This window comes from Vanellus vanellus (genome assembly GCF_965231255.1).
Source record: "Vanellus vanellus genome assembly, chromosome: 28".
Lineage (NCBI taxonomy): Eukaryota > Metazoa > Chordata > Aves > Charadriiformes > Charadriidae > Vanellus > Vanellus vanellus.
In genome coordinates, this window is record NC_138933.1 from 2216446 (window position 1) to 2228389 (window position 11944).

General features: G+C 61.8%; 1 protein-coding gene across 1 annotated transcript; it reads left to right on the forward strand.

Annotated features, from left to right (window-relative positions):
- Nucleotides 1–716: 716 nt before the first annotated feature.
- On the forward strand, nt 717–5435 carry SLC39A5 (solute carrier family 39 member 5; the record flags this gene model as incomplete). The annotated part of the gene is made up of 10 exons (XM_082496509.1): nt 717–1093; nt 1159–1315; nt 1446–1620; nt 2144–2313; nt 2415–2552; nt 2632–2692; nt 2767–2931; nt 3058–3138; nt 3218–3408; nt 3491–5435. 10 exons carry the CDS (start codon nt 717–719, stop codon nt 3638–3640), a joined length of 1665 nt encoding a protein of 554 aa, XP_082352635.1. The 3' UTR covers nt 3641–5435.
- Nucleotides 5436–11944: the final 6509 nt, after the last annotated feature.

An 11944-nucleotide genomic window follows, 5' to 3' on the forward strand; every position in this document is an offset into this window, starting at 1 on the left:
GTGGGGATGACAGTGGGGCGCCAGCTCCTGGAGTCACGGGATTTTTCCCATGCCTGCAGCATTGGCAAGTCCCACGTGAAGGGGGAGGACAGTCCCCGTGGCCATCCTACCCCCGGTTTGGGGCTTCCCATCGCCTTGCAGGAATGTTCCCGTGTCCCCCGCAGTGGGGCGGGAGCTGGGGGGGGACGCGGCAGTGCCAGGCTGCGGGTGGGTGCGCTGGGGACGCGGGCAGGTGGGGTGGGGGTGTGAGCGCCCCACTGGGGGTGCCGCTGGCGTTATCATCCCGCCCGGTGAAACATTAACCCCAACACAAAAGCCGCCCCAGTTGCAAAACCTCCCCTCAAGGACAAGTGTCACTGTGTCCCCCCCAGTGTTGTCCCCATAACCCCCCCCCATCACCCACCCTGGGGAACCTGGTCCCGTGGGGGGCACAGGGACAGCATCAGGCCCTGCCCGGCCCCCCCATGGGTGTCCCTGAGCTCCAGTGCAGGGACACGTGTCCCCGTGCCGTGACCCTGATGCCGCCTGTTGCTTTCCAGCCGTCCCTGCGGACGGACGGACGGACAGGCAGCAGGAGGGTGCGTACCCAGGGCTGCTCGGAGGGACCCTATGGGCTGGGAGGGGCTGGGGGGGGTGCTGGGGACCCCACAGCCCCCACCGCCCTCATGCCAGTGTCCCCCTCTCCCCCAGCTCCGCTGCCGGCAGGATCCGTCCCCATGGGCCCCCGCGGGCTCCTCCTGGGGGTCCTGGGGCTGCTGGCTCTGGGGGCCGGGGGGACCGGGGAGCTCTCGCTGCCCGAGGACGCGGCGCAGGAGCACGGCTACTACCTGCAGCAGCTCTTTGGGCAGTACGGGGCCAACGGGACGCTGCCCTTCGAGGGGCTGGCGCGGCTGCTGGGCAGCCTGGGGCTGGGCCGCGTGCAGGTGGTGCAGATCCAGCACGAGGAGCTCGGCCACGGCCACGTCAGCCACCTCGACCTGCTGGAGGTGCAGGAGGAGAAGCACCGGCACCGCCACCCCCTCTGGGAGCACGGCGGGGACCCGGCGCCCAGCGCCCCGCCGCCCACCAGGTACCCCCTCGCCCGCACCCTGGGGTGGGGGGCTGCCCCCAAACCCCGGTGTGATGGGGAGGGGGTTCATCCGCACTCGCCTCTCCCAGCCCTCAGCCCTCCCCGACGAGAAGCTGGACGAAGCCCCCCGGGGCCGGGGCCCCCCCCGGGAGCCGTGGCCCCCCCCTGCACCCCCAGCCGGACCTGAGCCTGCTGGGGAGGGTGCTGGGCTTGGAGCACTCCAGCGCCGACCACCCGCACCATGATGTGAGCGGGGCCGGGGGGGTGGTGTGACACGCGGGGAGCCCCCGGGGAGCCCCATCTGCTCCGTGGGACCCAGGGAGCCCCAGCATCCCCCCCCCCCCCCATGCCACTCACAGTTCCCCCCACCCCCCAGTGCCTCAATGTCACCCAACTGCTGGTGAATTTTGGGCTGGACTCGGTGTCCCAGCTGACGCCAGAGCAGTTCACCCTCCTCTGCCCGGCCCTGCTCTACCAGATCGACAGCCGCGTCTGCATCCAGCACAGCGATGAGGTGACGCTGCCTCCCCCGGGGGGGGCCCTGTGGCCAGGTAACCCCAACCCGGGCCCCCTCCCTGGCCCCCGGCCCCGGGTCATCCGTCCCTGCGTCCCCTGTCCCTGCTGCCCCGGCCACAGGTCCCCCATCAGCCGCTCCCCGGGTCTCCCGTCGCCGCATCCCCATCCCCATCTACGCCAGTGTCCTGTCCCCACGTCCCCTGTCTCTGCAGCCCCATCCCTGTCCTGTCCCCCATCGTCTGGTCCCGTGGCCCCTCTCCCTGCACCTGGAGTCCCTGGTCCCCCATCAGCTGGACCCTGTCCCCGCATCCCCATCCCCGGCTCCTCCAGCATCAGCTCTCCAGGTCCCCTGTACCTTCATTGCCACCCCTGGATCCCTCCAGCGTCTGGTCCCCGTGTCCCCAGTCCCTGCCACCCCATCCCTGCAGCACCGAGTGCCCCCCTCCCGCATCCTCCATCCCCACAGTCCCACCACCCCACAGTCCCGGGGTCCCCATCCCTAAGGACCCCCACCCCTGGGTCCTGCGCCCGGCCGTGCCCGTCTCACGCACCCCGCAGCGCTGGGCTGGGGGCTCCTGGCCGTCACCTTCGTCAGCCTGCCCTCCGCCCTGGCCGTCGTCCTCGTCCCGCTGCTGAGCCGCAGCTTCTTCCGCTCGCTGCTGTCCTTCCTGGTGGCGCTGGCCGTGGGGACGCTCTGCGGGGACGCCCTGCTCCACCTCTGGCCCCACGTAGGTACCCCCACCTCGGGGGCCAGAGGTGGCACGAGGCACTGGGGGGGGACACTCCGAGGTGTCCGGGTCCCCTCAGCCACCGGGTCACCCGTGTCCAGGCCCAGGGGAGGCACCAGGAGACGCCGGCGGAACCGGGGGCTGCGGTGCTGCAGGGGCTGGCGGTGCTGGGGGGCATCTACCTGCTCTTCCTGGTGGAGCTGCTCTTGGGGATGCTGCGGCGGAGCCGGGAGGTGGCGGTGAGAGCTGTGGGTGCCGGGGAGGGCGCGGGGCTGCCACCAGGTCCAGCTTTGCACCCAACGCCTCTGCCTTCCCCAGGGACGCTCCCATGGAGAGACCCCCAACGTGGCCGCGGGGGTCCTGGCACCATCGCAGGGAGGTAAGAGCCCCTCGTGCCCCGCAACACCCGCGGCCCCCCGGCCCCAGCACCCACCCGTGTCTCTGCCACCGCAGGGGCCGAGCTGCGACACCTGACGGCACCAGATCCAGAGCTGGAGCTCAAGCCCCACGGACACTCCCATGGCCCCACGCTGCCCCCCAGCCCCGGGGCCACTGACATTGTCTGGATGGTGGTGCTGGGGGACGGGGTCCACAACCTGACGGACGGGCTGGCCATCGGTGAGGGGCAGGGGGAGGTGGAGACGGAGGGACGAGGGGTGCACAGGGACAGCGGTCACAGGGACAGGGGTGCATCGGGGCAGGGGGGCGGTGCAGGTCTGGGGGCGAAGGACCCTCTTCCCGCAGGTGCCGCCTTCTCCCACAGCCTCTCCAGCGGCCTCAGCACGGCACTGGCCGTGCTCTGCCACGAGCTGCCCCACGAGCTGGGTAGGTGACAGTCCCCCCCGGCCACAGCCGCGGCACCCCCGTGGACCAAACCCCACCACCCACCCTCCTCTTGCCGCAGGTGACCTGGCAGTGCTACTGAGGGCACGCACGGCCCCTCGCACCATCCTGCTCCTCAACCTGCTCTCGGCGCTGCTCTCCTGCCTGGGGGCGGCAGCGGGGGTGGCCGTGGGGCAGAGCGCGTCCCACCTCACCCCCTGGATCCTCACCGTCACCGCCGGCATCTTCCTCTACGTGGCCTTGGCTGACATGGTGAGGGGGTGGCCGGGGTGGGTGACTGTGGGGCTGGGGTCTCGCCCCGGCCCCGCTGAGCGCCCCCCCCGCTCTGCCCCAGCTCCCCGAGGTGCTGCGAGGCGCTGAGGACACCGGTGAGGGCACCTGGGGCCGCTTCTTCCTACAGAACACGGGGTTCCTGCTGGGCAGCGGCATCATGCTGGGCATCGCCCTGGCCGAGGGACATGTCCGCGTGTGGCTGCAGCCCTGACCGGCCCCGGGGCTCAGTCCCCGCTGCCCACCGGAGCGGGGAACCATGGCTGGAGCCGCCGGTGGCCGAGCTGGAAGGATGGCAGGATGGCGGGGGTGACGAATGCGCCCCCAGGACTGGGCTTTCCCCCTCCTCATGACACTCACCACCCTGGGGAGTCTCCGCGGCTCATCCCTGTGCAGCCCCCCCAGCCCTGCTGGGAGGGGACGTGGGGTCCCCTCCCCACCCCGTGTCCTCTCCCGGGGGACCGGGGCACCCAGTGCTCCCCTGGGAGTGGGAGGATGGCAGCGGCTGCTCGCACACACGGGCTCCAGGGGTGAGGTCAAACGCATTCCCCCTTCCCGCTCCCCCCCAGACCGGCTGTTCGCAGAGAAAGGATGACAGCACGTAGAAGCAATAGCATTTTAATAAACATAATTGATTCAAAGCCACAATATGAATAACAGGACTTGGTCGCAGCTTACATCGTATAAAATAGATCAAGTCTGAATGCTTTTTTAATTTTTTTTTTTAATTTTTTTCTTTTTATTTCTTTAATTTCTTTTTAGTTCCTTTTCTCCCCCCCCTCCCTCCCCAAAGGTGATGCAGGATTTCTGAAAATACATATATGGAACATCCGAGACAAAAGTAACCGCTCACTAGGCTCAGGCGGGGGTAAGGAGGGGGCCGACAGGATAGCGTCTGTGCTGCGGGGACGGATGGCTTCTTGGGCTGATTTCCTTCTTCTACGTATCGACTCATATTCACTCCCTAGAACTGGGGGGGGGGGGACGGGACGGATGGGACGTTGAACTGCTTTGTGTGTCCCTCGCATGACACGAAGGGCTTTTTTCTTTGCTCGCTCCAATTTCCTCTACCCAGAGACAAGTGCTTCGCCGGTCGGGACCGATTTCAGGGCTCTGGGGCGCCTGCTCTTGGGAGAAGGGCGAGAAACCAGCAAGCTCAGGGGGACATGGCTCAGTTTGCCCACCAAGGCACCCGGCACCTCGAGGCCGCCGCAACGGCCCCGGGAGGATTTCATACTTTATTATTTTCTTCTTTTTTTTTTTTTTTTCCTAATTTTTAAATTGCACATTAAAACTCTACCCTACTTACGGCGGGTCTCCACGGGGGCAGGTGTATGGAGGGGTGAGGGGCCGCGAGTCCCCCGGGGAGCAGAGCCCTCCTCACCCCACCGCCCGCCCGGTCCCGCGCTTTGTGCTTTGAACCAGTGGTTGAAGGAAGAAGCACCGACATACGGGAGGGAGACGCTTCAACCGCCGACACGGCAGCGCCGCGGGACGGAGCACAGACCCTGCCTTGGCCAGGGACGGCGCCGACAGCGTTCGCTGCGGGGACGCTCGGGCACCGTCCCCTCGAGCTGATGCACTCACTTCTCCCTCCCTGCCCAAGTACGAAGGCATCCATGTTAAAGGTCCACAAGCAAGAACGACTGCCAATTAAGGCCCTGCCGCTGACGAACAACAGCACGGCCACACGCTGGTTTTCGCTCAGCAGGTTCCACATTTCAGTGCACTGGAGGGGAACGAAGACGGGGGGTTAAAGTAAAAATACCTTCAGAGGAGATGAAGCGGCTGCTACACGGGGACGCGGGGCAGACGCCGAGCGTGTGGGGTCGGCACACGCAGACACCGAGTGCGTGGGGTTGGTGGGCAAGGGTCTCGCTCGGGTCCGCGTTCCCCCTCGACCCACCCCGTGCTGGGAGAGGGACGCTCGTCCCCACGTCCAGCCGATCCCGGCAGAGCCCGTCCGCTCCCGTCCTCGCTCAGCCGCGCTCGCTACATGCGCCGCTGTCTTGGTCCGGCGCTGAGGCTGCACGTCCGAGGGGGCGAGAAAGCATTTCCCCAGGTCTGCGCCCCAGCCCAGTTATTGCCAGAGGTAGGTGTGAACAGTGCAGAGAAGACACAAATTAAAGCAGCTCTTCGTTATCTCACCACCCCACAAACAAACTGAAAGGGACTCTCCCATCCCACAACGGCTCTTCCTGCGGCTCTGACAGCTCCTGCCCGGCCGCAGCCGACCCAGCCCGGCGCGGGGCAAACGGGGGGATCAGGACACCCTGTGCCTGGGGTGGTCTCGCACCCGGGCACCCGCGAAGTGTTGGGGTTCAGGGTGCCCGGGGCAGACGGAGCCGGGAGAGGAACCGTCTCCTGCTCTTTCCCCAGGGAACGTTGCTCCCTGCAAAGGTCAGAAACAGCCAAAAAACCAGCGCCAGGGACTGGGGTGTCCAAGGCTCGAGGGTGCCCAAGGCTCCAGGGACGGTGATGCCACAGGTGGGCGAATGTCCCTGCAGCTGCCCCGGCCCTGCGGGGAGTGAGGGTGGGCTGCAGCCCCCGCAGGGGAAGCCGGGGACGCCCGGGAGCGTCTCTGCCGAGCGCCATCGCCCGCTCCCTGCGTTTGGCACAGCGGCAGATGGACACAGAGAGACACCCGAGACCTGTTCACATCCCATCCCCTGTGCCACTCATGAGGGGACAGGAGATGGGCAGAGGAGCCATTGCTGCCTCCCGGGAGCAGCAGGAGGGCACCAAAATACGGTCTGAGAGGGATGTCAAACCCTGACGGGCCGAAAGGCTGTGGGGTCGCCCGGCGCGAGACCTGGCTGTGGCGGGGACAGGGGCTGAGTCCCTCATTACCGACCTCGGCCTCCCTGGGTGCAGGACAGGCGAGAAATGAAGCAAATATCCATAAACTCCCTTCCACGTGTACCAAGCAGGAAAAGGGAAGGGAAAAACCTACTGAATAACTTCAAGACTTTGAAAGGGGTCTTAGAGGACTCGGAAATCTTTAAAGCTAAGAAGAGCACCTGCGGAGACCGAGCACGTGTGTGCCCACGGACACACGGACCTGCACGCTTAATATCCATGCTCCTGACCCCGGAGCGGGCAGGGAACGCCGGCACTGGGAGCCAGGAGGTCTCTGGCCAGCAGCACGGCATCCTCCCTGCCAACAGACACCGTTTCTTAACGCCCAGTGCTGCCCAAACGCATTGGGGCTTGCTGCTCCCAGCTCATGCTACATCCCAGCCCGATGCCTGCGGCCTTTTCATCAGATTTCCCGGACACCAACAGTTTTGGAAAGAGCGGGGAAGCATCACGAAGCCCGGCCGTACCCTCTACCGCGCTTGGGATGGCGTCGGGGATCTGCAGGGAGAAGCTCTGGTGGCTCTCGCCGCTGGGGACGGGACCCTGGGCGGGTTTGGGGAGCGCAGGAGAGGGAACACGGGCTGGCGGGGAAAAAGTGAGGGCTCAGAAAGAAATTCCAGTCTGTTGGAGGAGGAGGAACTGGCACATAACAATTTCAGTGCAATTTTCAAGCCCGTGCTGCCGAGCACGGCAGCCGTAGCGGGACGCTGCAGGACGCGTGTGCCCACCATCTGCGGGGAAGCACGGCCGGGGGAGACGGGCAAGGATGTGACCAGGGGCAAGGACCTGCCTGGGGAAGGGCTGAAATTCAGGCTCAATCCTCTTGCAGAGCCACCCAGGCGGCAGGTTTTGTCCTCTGCCCACCCCACAACCGGGGCCGGACGCCGCTAAGGGCGAAGGAGCACCTGACGAGGGACGCGAGAGCTTCTTGGCGTGCAGAAGGACAAGAACTGGCTCCAAGCACCGTTCCCCGCACAACCACAGCCAGTGCCCGCCCAGCAACCCCCCGGCCGGCCCCCAGCCCACCTCCGGCACACAGGGAGGGGGGCACGTTGAAGAAAGCAGCTGTTTTGGTTAGTACCTTCAAGTAGGAAAAACGTTCTCAAGGACAGGCTCTGGGTTTGCCATAGCGCCCTCTGAGCTCCCCCCACCGTAGCTCCCGGTGCGTCAGGACCCTCTCGCCCACCACCAGCCTATGGCATCTTTGATTTTCCTTCTGGTCAACCCCCCCCCCCCCCAAGTCTCGCAGGCAGGAGCCGGGGAGCGCCCCCCACTCCGCGTTCCCCCCTCCTAAACTGGCCACATGTCACATAGTGCAAAATTCAGGAACGTAAGGATGCTGCCGGCATCGAGGTGCCCGAATGCCACCTGCCCAACAGGAGACCCCCTCCGGGGGAGGCCAGGACCCCTAGCGCACCCGTCCCCGCTCCACGGCCTCTCCTCCCAGCAGGGACAGCCACCGCGATTTATCCAACTCGGACTGACCGAAATGGTGACTCCATCCGCGTCCTTCGCCGGAGGCAGAGCTCGGAAGGGCTCACTCCCGCGGCAGGTCTGCGCACAGACGGGCAGCACGGCGGGGACCGGCAGCAACCCCAGGGCTCCGAGGACCCCTGGAGACTAAGTGCAGAGCACCAAAGAAACGGCAGTTTTGGTCAAGCCATGAGGAATTCACTCCCTACGGCTCTCAGGAAAAAAGAAGAAAAAGAAAGGACAGAAGGAAGGAGCAGACGCGCCAGGCAGCTGCCGCCCGCCCTCCGCAGCTAAAGGAGAAACCCCGGCGGGACCCAGAGCTTCGGGATGCGCAGCACGAGACACTCGGCACCCTGGATCTCCGAAACATCACACCCACGGTCACGCACCGTGGCTCAGCTAGAGGTTTCCATGCATTTACTTTATTATTTTCAAGTTGACAAACAATATCGATACGACTGGGTCGAGTAAGGCTATTTTCCTCTTTTTTTTCCCTCCTTTTTTTCCCTGCACGGGAAGCTCAGACAACGCCCAGACACACGGACCCGCACACGAACCGCTTGCACGCACACGCACGCCAGAACACCGAGACACAGAAGAGGAAGAGTCGTTTATACCTGACTGGTGATGAGGTCTGTCCTATCTTATTCAAAGAAATGTTTATGTGCATAATATACAGAGGTGCAGCATTTACACACAGGATATTGTAAAGACACAGAGCTTGCTACAGATGCCTTCGAGTCCTCGGAGACGCATCCCCCTTCCCCACCCGGCCCCGCGGGGGCTCCCACTCCGTCCCGTTCCAGCCTCACGCCGCGACTCCGAGGATTTGGAGTTAAACTAAAGAGCCGCCATGCAGAGAGCCACCCGGCAGGTCCCTCCTCGCCTCGTGCATACGTTACCCTCCGCCTCCCCGCTCCGAAGCTGCCGCCGAAGCTTCGGCCGAGTCTCGGCCTTTGTTGAGTTGGTTTTGTTTTGTTTTGTTTTGTTTTTTTCTCCTTTCAAACGCACCACCCAGCACTGCTGAGCCCAGAAAAATTCAGCCAGGAGAAGAGGTTTGAACAGCTCCTCGCGTCCTTGGAGAAAAACAAAGAAACAAAGAAAAGGAGGGAAAAAAAGGAAAGAAAAAGACAAAAAAAAAAAAAAAAACACAAACCCCAAACCAAAGACTCTGCGTGTCCGTGGGAGTATCTTGACTGGAAGGGGTTGGTTTTTCCTTTGGTTTCTTACTGAAGGCGGAGGTGAGCGTGGGCTGACGGTCTGCACGGGTCCGACCCCGACGTACGCGCCTGGGGGGGACCCTGAGGTCCCCCCGTTCGTGGTCCCTGTGGCAGGTGGGGGGGACACGGGGACCCTCGGGGTGGAGCTGGGAGGGAGCAGGGGCTCCCCCCACCCCAACAAAACGACAGAATAAAATCAAAGAAAAAGATTGTTTTTTGGGTCTTTGCAGTTTGTTCTTTGTTTTGGTTTGTCTCTTGTTTCTCGCTATCGCCTCATGCCCCACACTGGGGGACGCGGGGGCGGCTGCGGACTCACTGCCACACTCAGAGTGTTCAAAACAAACAAACAGAAAAATAAAACAACCAAAAATCCTTGTTCCTTTTTTTTTTTTTTTTTGAGTTTTTGCTTTGTTTTTAGTGCTACTTTTCTATCTGGCGGATTCCAGCCCCAGGACGCGGTGGACGGGGCCGGGCACTACGCGTCTGCATCTCGCTTTGGGTGGAGGGAGCTGCTCGCTCTGTGCGGGGCAGGGATGGGGCAGAGGGGGAGAGGGGATGGGACGTGGGGAGGGAACATTTTCCTAAAGAAAAAGAAAATATTTCAAATTGCCTGCAGCTCGGGAACAGCAACAACAAAGAAACACCAACCAGATTCTCACCATCGTTAGGTTATTTTTGAATTTCATTGAAGTGCCCGTGGAGAATGAAGCCAACCCCGGGCTGCCCTCGGCCAGGCCGTTACATTCAGTGTTTGTCAGCAGTTTATATGGCTCAGGGGGGGCCGCAGGGCCGGCAGCCCCTTGCTCTAGCAATGGCAGTGCAAATACACCTTTTGAGTTGAAATGTATTTGTGCTGTTTTGTTTTTTTTTTTTTTTTAACTTCTCTCTCAAAACACAACTTCCCTTTGTTCATTCATTCCCTAGAAACAAACTTCTTTTTTTTTTTTCCTTTTTTTTAAATTAAAAATGAAAAAATAAAACCAAAGACACTCTCTTATCCCTTCCGCTCTTGCTGCTCTCTATCCCGTGGGATGCTAAAGGGAATCCAGACTCATGCTTTAACAAAAGTGCTTATTACTTGAAGCAAGTGCTTTGGACCAAGGGGGCGGAGAGAAACTTCCTTTTTTCAGAGGATGGGGCAGCGGAGGGGATGGGTGATCCGGTGCCTGCGTATTCCAAACCAAGAGATTGAAGTAGCACTGGGGGGGGCGGGGCGGGTTGGGGGAAGCCGAAAAAGTCGCTGCTTGGTGAGAGCTACACCAAACGGATGCCGGGCGCCGGCAGAACGCGAAGCGGGAATGGTCCAACTTTGGCATTAAGGTCTGTGGGAAGGAAGATTTGGGGGAGACCCCGTCCACCGGCCCGGGGGGGTCGGGAGGGGGGGGGGAGCAGGCAGGGCAGCGGAAGTTTCCCTCCATCCCTCTTTACAATGCACTAGGGAAACCATCACAAATCTCGTTTAGCAAAATAATGCATTATTACCAAACACTTTGATTATTACTTAAATTGTCAAGCTGTGCTGTCAAATGTATACATACAGCGTTAAAGGAGAACAAGACTGGTACCCGCAAGGAAACTGGCCGCACGTCCCCCTTCCCACCCCACCCCATGTTTCCTCCCATGTGCTCCCAGACCACGGATGCGCTGCTGAAACCTCGTTTCCCTCCATCGTTATTATTATTATTATTATTATTATTATTTTTCATAAGACACAAGGGGAGGGGAGAAAAAGATCCTCGCCGAGAGCAAAGAACACGTATATCTATAAAGCACGGTGCTGCAGAGAAGAAATGGAGAAGCCCTTACAGAGATCACATTGATTGTCTCGTCATAGTTTTAGTCGTCACGTTGAGCAAAGGTAACACGCTGTAGCACAGAAACAAGGCCAAAAGAGAGATCAGTTTTCTTCTCTAAACAAAGAAACTGAAAACCACAATAATACTAAAAAAAATTCGGGGGGGGGTGGGGGGGTGAAGGAAAAGCAGCATTCTCCGTGTGCTCCGAGGAACGCTCTCACCCTGGCTACAGGAAAAAGCCGTGTTCAAGTGAAATGGTTGTGGAGTCCCGTCCCCCGCCAGCGATGCTAAAGCCACGTGGCATCGAGGACCGGGGCACGAGGGGCCGCACGGGACAGCCCGGCTCTGCTGGTGCCTCCGAGCTTTCCCCCGACTGACCTCGGGAGAGCCGGAGCATCACCCGGAGAGGACGGAGCCATCGCGGCCCCCGGGTCTGCCCCGCTCCAAACCCCTCCGTGGCTCGGCCCCTCCGTGTGCCTGAAGAAGCACTTTAGCCCTTGAAGACGACGGCTCAGGACTTTGGACCCATTTTCCTGCCCCGCGGGGAGGGCGAGGGCCAGCAGCGAGAAGAAGAGATAAAGTGATGCCTAAATTCCTCCCAGAAAGGGAAAGAGCTGCAAGAGGCAAGTGCGGACTCGACAGCAATGTAAACAAGTCTCTTTTTCCAGTTCTCCTCTGTAGAATACTGAAAAGGATCTTCAAAAGGATCTTTTTATTCAAGTTTCGTGAGTTTATTCTGGTTCCGAACTGAGGTATTCGGTGCAGAAAGGTTAACACTTTCTTTCAAGCTAGAGGGTTGGGGGGGAGCAGGGAGGGGGAGATGCGATCGGTCGGGGACGGGATCCTACTCCGGCACCGAAGGAGGGGACCCACCGGCCCAGGGAGCCCCTGCCGCCGCCTTGCCGAGAGCGGGGCAGGGGGGGGCTCGCCGTCCGAAAAGGGAAAATCCCTCCGGAGCAGCCAGAAGCTTCTCCCCTGCTTGGCAGCAGCGCCCAGTCCCCACCGCCCCTCAGGGACCTTAGAGCTGACCACCGCTCCTGCTCCGAGATCTCACCGAGGGCGGATTTCTCGAGTGCTTTGCTAAACGAAGTGCGAGTTGGTAACGGGACGGGGAGAGCGAGCTCCGCCGGCGAGCTGGTGCCGAGCAAGAGCAACAGGAGGTCCCCGATC